Source organism: Spermophilus citellus, assembly GCF_964194105.1.
Source record: "Spermophilus citellus genome assembly, chromosome: 13".
Taxonomy (NCBI): domain Eukaryota; kingdom Metazoa; phylum Chordata; class Mammalia; order Rodentia; family Sciuridae; genus Spermophilus; species Spermophilus citellus.
Window position 1 is genome coordinate 10,291,030 of NC_138193.1, and position 8,168 is coordinate 10,299,197.

The following is an 8,168-nucleotide window of genomic DNA, read 5'->3' on the forward strand; positions in this document are numbered from 1 at the left end:
TAATGAGTATAGAAGTTCCAGTTTTGTAAGATGAAAAAGTTCTGGAGATCTGTTACACAACAATGTGAGCATAATTAGCACTACTGAACTGCTGGCTTAAAAATGATTAAGATGGCAAATTTTACGTGTTTTTACCACAATTAAAAATTTTTAATAAGTAAAACCAAATAGTAAGTTTCCTAACTCTGTCATGACCTTATACATTTTTCAGACCTCTGCCCTATGTGTTGTATGCTATAAAATGAATGCAGCAACCAGCAAAGGCCAATTCTTGAACAACTTTGTAGAGAAGGAACAAAAAACTAGAAATGAACTTCTTCTGAAAGCTTTGGATACTAACTCTGAAAGAAATTTCCCTTCAAACAAATGCCAGTTCCACTACAGCCCTTGGATTGTCTCAGTGCCTTTCGACCCAGGAACAACTTCTAAGAACATCCCATATCTTTAGACTAATGTCACAGCAATCTAGAACTAAGGTGTATTCATAGAATGCAATATTGCTTAACCTTAACCTAAGCGACAGAACCAGGCACCAGAATCATCAAAAACAGGAGCTCCCAACACCAAATGCTCATTTTCTTGGATTATCCACTCATCTATTTCCTTCTAAAGTCCTTCATGATCCAGAATGGGCTGTGAGCATTTTATTTCATTTTATTTTAATATTCTTTTTGGTTGTAGATGAACACAATACCTTTACTTATTTTTATGAGGTGCTGAGGATTGAACCCAGTGTCTCACACGTGCAAGGTGCACACTCTACCACTGAGCCACAACCCCAGTCCCTGTGAGCATTTTAATGGGTAACAAGTTGACAGAATATGGCTGCCTAAAAACAAAAACCCATGTTGGGATGAACCCAACTACTATGTATAACTACAGAGCTCTAAGAAAACAAAACAAAATACAACAATGACAAAAATCCAAGAAAGGACCCTTCACTTTAATACTTAATATACTGGTTTTACACAAACTGGCATGTCTGTTCTTTTGCCGGGTGGTACATAATATAATAAAATGTACATCCTTAAGTATTCATTCAGGATTTGGCTCTAAGGACAGATGGGCTGGGATGGAATCCTGGCCCTATCATTTATCAGCTCCATTGCCAAAGGGCGGCGGAGACAGCACTGGGGATTGAACCCAAGTGCTGTGTGTCCTAGACTAGCACTCTATCACTGAGCCACATCCCAGTCTTTTTGAGTTTTGAGGCAGGGCCTCACTAAGTTGACTAGGCTGGCCTTTAACTTGTGCTCTTCCTGCCTGAGCCTCTAAGGTAGCTGGGATTCAGGTGAGCACCACCATGCCCACCTAATGTTGGGTATATTAACCTCTCGAAGCCTCAGGTTCATGCATAATCTACACACTGGGGTTTTAAGAGAATCTGAAAATCTTAAAATCCAAAAGCCACATGGGTGATGGTCTCGCAAGTATCCACAGTTCATTTTAATTACAAGCAGAAGCAACATGTGGGGGAAGACAAAGGTGGCATCGCTCCATGTCCTACTACAGCAGACTTCCTAATGACATCTGCACCTAAGTTGAGGTTTTCAACTGTAGGTTACTTGTTTACTTATTTATTTTGTACTGGGGACTGAACCCAGGAGTGCTTTACCATTCAGCTACAACCCTCATCATTTTTTACATTTTTAAATTTTGAGACAGGGTCTTGCTAAATTGCAAGAGGCCTTGAACTTGAAATCCTCCCCACACCTTCCTGAGTCATGGGAATTATGTCACTGCACCCTCCTGCCTTTACCTGTACTCTTGACTCTAAACCTAAGTAACAGGTATAAAAAATGGAGGATGAGGTCATTTTAGGCAAATCTTCATTCAAAACTATGTACTCACTGCAGATGCTGACAGAGGTTCTGACCTATAGAAATTCCAGTCTGGGTGAAATTGTTTCAGTATCTAAATGGGCAGTTCATGACTGTCAAGATGAGTGAGTAGCCAAGACATCTGGAGTTCAGAGGAGCACCAGGACTGAACAGAAATGGGAAGAGTAGCAAGTAAGAGCCTCCTGCAGTGCCCCAGCTGGAGACCAAAGGGCAAGGGAGAGCTGAGGGACACAGGGCATCACAGGCACTGATACTACTGGGTAAAGGGTCAAAAATGAGTTTGCTGTGGCAGAAGAATAATGGTGGCATTAATAAAAATTGGGTAACTAAGGTGGTGCCAGATAACCCTGGCCTGGACACAAATGGACAAGGACATATGATGGGCAACTGGACAGCTGGGGCACAAAGATGTCCAAAATCCAGAATAAAAACCGGGCCCAGTGCTGCTGAGGTCAGACAGTAAGGGGACCTCTTAGTATGGCAAAGCTCTCAGAAAGCTCAGGTTACATGAGGTGAGTTTAAAGTATCAAAGACCAGCAAAGACTTCATTTTTTCCCCAAATGTAGTGATCACTTCCCTGGATGGCAAATTGGACAATTTTACGTCTGCTCCCAAAGCTGAGCTTTTGGGCAGGTGCCTATGGGGCTCCATTGTAAGAATGACAATGCAGAGGAAAACAGTTACCAGCCAGAGGAGGGAGGCCAATGCTTCCCTCTATGATCTCCAGTCCTCCTCACAGGGTGCAGCAGCATTTAGGAAACACTGAAATTCATTAGTAAAGTGCTTAGTAATTTCTCTTTTCGTAGGCCCTAAAAGGTAGTCTCTCTATCTCCACACAAAGGGAGTATCTCACTCTTCAGAAAGACTCCTTAAAATATATCTTGACATTATAAAGTAATAATTTGGCTAAGAAAAAAAATATCTCTCCCCAATCAATTCTACTACCCTAAGGCAAATCACTATTCCATTTGTATCTCTATTCTTCTGGCCTTAGTCCTAAGCACTTGTCCTTATGCTCTGTAGAAAATCCTTTCTACCATTCTTCAGCACTTATGCCACAAATATAGCTTAAAACAAATATGTGTACACCAAACTACAGTGCACCAGCAAAAAAATTTTAAGTACTAATAAAGACTGTCAAACTTTACCCTGACATCAATCACCAATTAATGATAACACATGTGAAATTCAGATTTAAATTTCAGGAACTGAAACAACCATGGAAAATGTCCAAGTTTACATTTAATAGATATCTACATTATAGCTCCTTTATCATAAATTAAAAGGCACCGTGCCTTCCAAAAACCCATTTCACCATCAAACTATGTTATACATAAGAGGCTTTTTTGAATTAACTCTTATTTGCTTGTCCTAATGGGCTGATTTATACCTGAAAAGAAACTAAAAAGTATCCAAATATATACACAGAAATATTTTCACTCTACATATTTTTAATATATTTTCACTCTCCTCGACACACATACACTCACTATTCTTAGTATCTAGATCCTAGCCTCAAGAAAGATCTTGACACCAACTCAGAGTAAGTGAGTTATCTGTAGTAATTATAGTAAGTTCCACCTCTGGCAATTATTTCAAAGTCCTTACAAACTTTTAAACACAGCCCAAACAGTGTCAAAGATCCCTTTCCTCTGGACTAGCGATAACACACCCCAAGATCAGTTAAGATGGATGTTAAGATACAGGAATGTTAAAAGACACAGGATGTTAGGACAAGAAATGGCTCATGCTCCAACTCAAAAAAGAAAACACTTAGTTCAAACACAAAAAACTGCATTAGACAATTTAGCTATGTCTGCAGCTTTTCTTTGGGACACAAAGTGTCCAAAGTGTTAAGTATAAAAAGGGACACAAAGAAAAGTGTCCCTTTTCTTTGAGTTTTCTTTTGAAAATTTCCTAGTGAAATTCAACTGCAATGCAGAAAAAATACACAAACATACAAAATACCCAGAAAATTAGTTTAGCTATAAAGAATCCTCAGGGGATAAACAGACAAACTCAACTGAGCTATCTTCAGAAATCTGCCCAGACTTGCTGAAAAGCCCCAACAACACTCTTTTAGGGCAAATGTTATGTTTGCACCACATCAGATGCCAAATTCACAGTGTCACAATCATGTAAGAAAAATCAATGGCATTTCCCCTACTTATTCAAAAACACTGGCATTTGATCAGCAAGAAAGTTTACAGCCCAGGCCATTTGTAGGGATATCTTAGGGAATATTTGATTAGAACCAGACCCGTTAATGATGGGCAGAGGCCTATGTTCTACATTACTTTGCTCACACACATTGTTGACTCAGATACTGCAGGGGCCACAAAGGCGTGATTTAACCAGGACCATTGGCTGAACCACTTCTTTTTCCACTTAACACTTTAGAAGCTATTCTCCTGGATGAGCCTTACATACATTTAAGGATATTAGAGAGGTGTGCTAAAACTTGGAAGCTACACAAATGAGAACTTAGCAAATATATTTTAGGCTGACAGTTGTCAAACAAGAGGTTTGTTTACTTAACTGAACAAGGAGATTTAGCATATAAAATGGCTGTTGGGAAGATATGCAGAAGGATAATACAAATCTAATACTTTACTACACTCCATCATGACTCTGGTTCCCTGGGCTAACAGCTCATGAAGACATTCATTCACTCAAAAGCTAAGTGCCTTCTATGTGCCTGGTACTGTGGAAGGTAAGCAAAGGAACAGGAAGACAAGAACACAACACCCCTACCCCCACCAGGTCTGTGTGAAGTCAAGGAGACATGCCCATTAAATTATTGCACCACTGTGGGTTTACAGAATACCCTGACATGCCCCAACGTCTAGGACGGGCAACAGTAAGAATACTCAATAACTGCACATCTGTAAACAATGATGATTAGGCCTGACTAATCCTAAAGCAGCAATATTCTACTCTGGAAATAATCTTGCCTCTGTCAATTAACCCTTGGTATAGATGGAGACTGTCTGAAAAATTTCCACTTATGTTAACCCAAGCTAAGGCTGCTTAGAAAGTGAGGGAATGTAACCTATGTTTTCAACAAAAATAAATGGTAAACTGAAGCACATTTACACTTGATCTCTAATTTGGTTGGCATTTGCTGTGGCCTTCAATAACATTAAAAAGCAAGTAGAACATCAACTCTAAAGTCACCATGGCAAGAAATTATTTTGTTGTGGAGTTAATGTCAAATAGAAGCTAAACTGAAGCTAAACTGCCAAGTTTTCTTAAAAAAAAAAAAAAACACAACTTTTAGTGACTTCTTCATTACAGCTCTGTGACCACTTATATTCCCCTAGGCTCAAAAACAGGTAGTAGAGACAAATTTACACAAATTGGGTGGTCAGGATTTTAAAATAACTTCTGGCCCCATCAAAGTGCCAGTTTTACAGTCAGACAACACTAATGAGTTTTAAAAATAGGGGCCAGCCCTTAACTGTAAATTATAGTTAAAAGGTTTGCAAGCTGAAAACTTACTCGATTTTAAACTCTTACACATCAAAGAGAGAGGCACCGAATTATATGTGACTTTAAAATAAGTAAGAAACAAACTGGCTTTCAATAGCTACTAGAGAGTTAAATGGAATTGTACTCAGACCTACTAACAAGCTAAAGGATCACCACTACCGCAAAGCGATAGTGAAGAAGGAAGCCAAAGAAACAAGACTACCCTCAAAGAGACCTCTGAACAGATTCAAATTTTGGAAGCCGTGTTTTGAAGACTTTTCACCAATCTTGCTATTTTTACCATGGCATTTTAAAGTGAACTCCGTCTGCACGCCGTTATTAAAAATGCAACACCCCCCCCAAAAAAAAAGTGTCCTAAGATTTACCTATTAGCAACAATTGAGCTTAAAAACTATGCCCCTCCTACACAGCATAGCGGGCCGAGCGGCAAGAACATTCGAGCTCGGGAAGTTTGGAAATGGCAGTGACAGGGGACAAGGGGAAGAGACCACGGAGTCCAGGAGCAACTCCGCGCGGCTGACGCGGCGAGCTGGCCTCCGAGCTGCAAGTTCGCGGCCCGAGACGGGACTCGACCCACCAACTTCGCGCCGGGTCCGACGCGGCCTCCCCGGTCGCAGCCCCGCGGCGGCCTCCGCGAGAGCGGTGACAGCGCAGCGGCAGTAGGTGCCGGCGGCGGACACTCACCTTCTTTCTCGGCCCGCGCCGCGGCCACCACGAGGGTCATCACCAGGTGCAACGCTCCCAGGAAGCCGGCGGCTGCGCTCCGCGGGCCCCCGCCGCGGCCGGCAGCGGGCTCCAGCACGGTCCCGGCGGACGCGGAGGCGGCGGCGGCTCCTGCTCCTCCTCCCGCCCGCTTCCCCATCGCTGCCGGCCGGGGGCCGCCGCGCTCGAACTCCGGCGCGGCCCTTCTCGGCGACGCGGCGGCGCGGGAGCCGTGGTCCGGGATCCGGCCGCGGTGCCGGGAGCGAGAGCGGTTCCGGGCCCAGGGCTCGGGCTCAGGCGTGGGTCTGGGTCCGTGCGTGCGTGTAAGCGAGAGTGTCAGTCACGGCCTCGGCCTCAGCATCGCCTACGAGGAGCCGGAACGGAGAGGCCGCGGGTCAAGCACAGCGGGCGGCCATACTGGGAACGGGCAAGGACCCCGGGCCCTGGGCGCTGGCCTGCGAGGGGCGGGGCTCGGCTCTGGGCACCGCCCCCGCTGTGCCGACACCTGGGCCTGTCTTTCCGCCCCAGAGTCCGTGGATCCCAATTACTTGTACCGCTCTCGGAGACTCACAGCTTTACCGGCCAGACAGGTCTGGGACCACACAACCCGACTCCATCATCGTTTCCCGGCCAGAGAGAAGGGAGGCAGGCCCAGGCCCGGCCGCCAGGACTTATGATGGCCGCTTACGCTTCGTGGAGGCGTGGCGGCGATCACGTGGAGACGGGCAGCCCTGCCGCGCAGCCGCCGTGGTCGTGGGCGTGGCTGGGGCGGGGGCTGGGGCGGGGCGGCGGGGCTCCAGGGAGCTTCAGCCGCGCCTCAGATGCCGGGGCGCTCTAGTCTGTGCTGCAATGCGAGAACTTTCCAGGTGCCTGAGTGCCGGTCTAGACCCCAGGCCAAGCGCGAAAAATCCATTTCAGTGATTCCTTCTGATGGCGCCTCTGCCTTTAGGTCGCTTTGACGTCGAGAATACCCCTGGTCTGATTCAGTTCCTGGTGGTGCTTCAGTACTGGCACTCCTCATCTTCGTGGTTCCCCATTACTCAGGAGGTGCTTCTTGGCATCCTCTGGCCTGTGCCCTTCTTGCCCCAAGACCCTGGAGGGAGAGTGTTCTTTAGGAGAAACAAACAAACAAACAAACAAAAAAAAAAAACACCCAGGGGCCATACTGGCTTTCTCTGTCTAGGAATGCTTCTTCAGACGCGACTTCTCCTACATCTTAAAAGGCCCAAATCAAACGCTGTCTCCTTCACAAGCCACATCATGTCTCTTAGATGCCTTTTCCATCTCAGGTTGAGGTTCTTGGTGTTCCTGGGGATGTGGAGGAGTCACTCTTTACTCATATTTGAGTCTTGCCCCCCCAACTCCTAGTCCAGCACCCTTTTACTTCGCTCAGCTGGTGGCCCAGCGTGTCACTATATTCACAAAGCCAGGTTTGCCCGTTATACGTCTTAGAACAAACCAGATAAGAAAAGATTTCAGAGACTTAACTAAAGGAACAGGCGCCATAGGCATGCTTATAATCCTAGCAATTTAGGATTGCAAGTTCAAGGCCAGTCTGGGCTGTCTCAATTAAAAAGAAAAAAAAAATTAAAGGCTGAGGATGAATTTTTTAAAAAGGAAGGATTTCTAAAAGGCTTTGAACTCATGGAAAAAAAAAATCAAGTTCAAGGATAAGTGCCTCAACTGGGTCCTACTTGAGGCAGTGTGGAGGCAGTAGCCCTTCCCCCATTGCCAGGTTCAAGGCAAACAAGCCTCTCCAACCATGAAATGCTCAAGTTCGCTTAGGCAGGAATCAACCACTTCCTATATTAGCCTGAAGCACAGGAGTCTCATGGGAAATAACTTGCATATGTCTATAATTGGAGCTTAGACATATACAGACAAGTTTGATCAGAACTCAATCCCATGAAGCTAATGAGGCTTAGGCTGCAGTACCCTTCTTGCACAAGTTTCTCCCAAGGCCCAGCAACTAGTTTATTTTTAAGTTTATATTCTTGTTCTTAAAGGCACCCTTCCACTAGTTGGGTAAGCTTTAAAGAACTATCGTAACTGAACTCTCTCCTTCACAAGAGGTGGAAGTTTCTTGCCAGGAAAGGCTGATGAGACCACTGGTAGTATAATATAGTAGTAAAA

The 8,168-nt window shown here is 44.8% G+C and overlaps 1 protein-coding gene across 4 annotated transcripts in view; it reads right to left on the bottom strand.

The window, feature by feature from the left end:
• TMEM131 (transmembrane protein 131) overlaps window positions 1-6,735 on the bottom strand; it is a 167,026-nt gene extending 160,291 nt beyond the window's left edge. Inside the window, exon 1 of one of the 4 annotated variants that reach the window (XM_081265187.1) lies at window positions 6,018-6,735. In XM_081265187.1, the coding sequence (XP_081121313.1) occupies window positions 6,018-6,195 (178 nt within the window). In that variant the 5' untranslated portion in view covers window positions 6,196-6,735. The remainder of the gene's footprint in view (window positions 1-6,017) is intronic. The other 3 variants (XM_081265189.1, XM_081265186.1, XM_081265188.1) reach the window with 3 other exon arrangements.
• Between the last annotated feature and the right edge of the window lie 1,433 nt (window positions 6,736-8,168).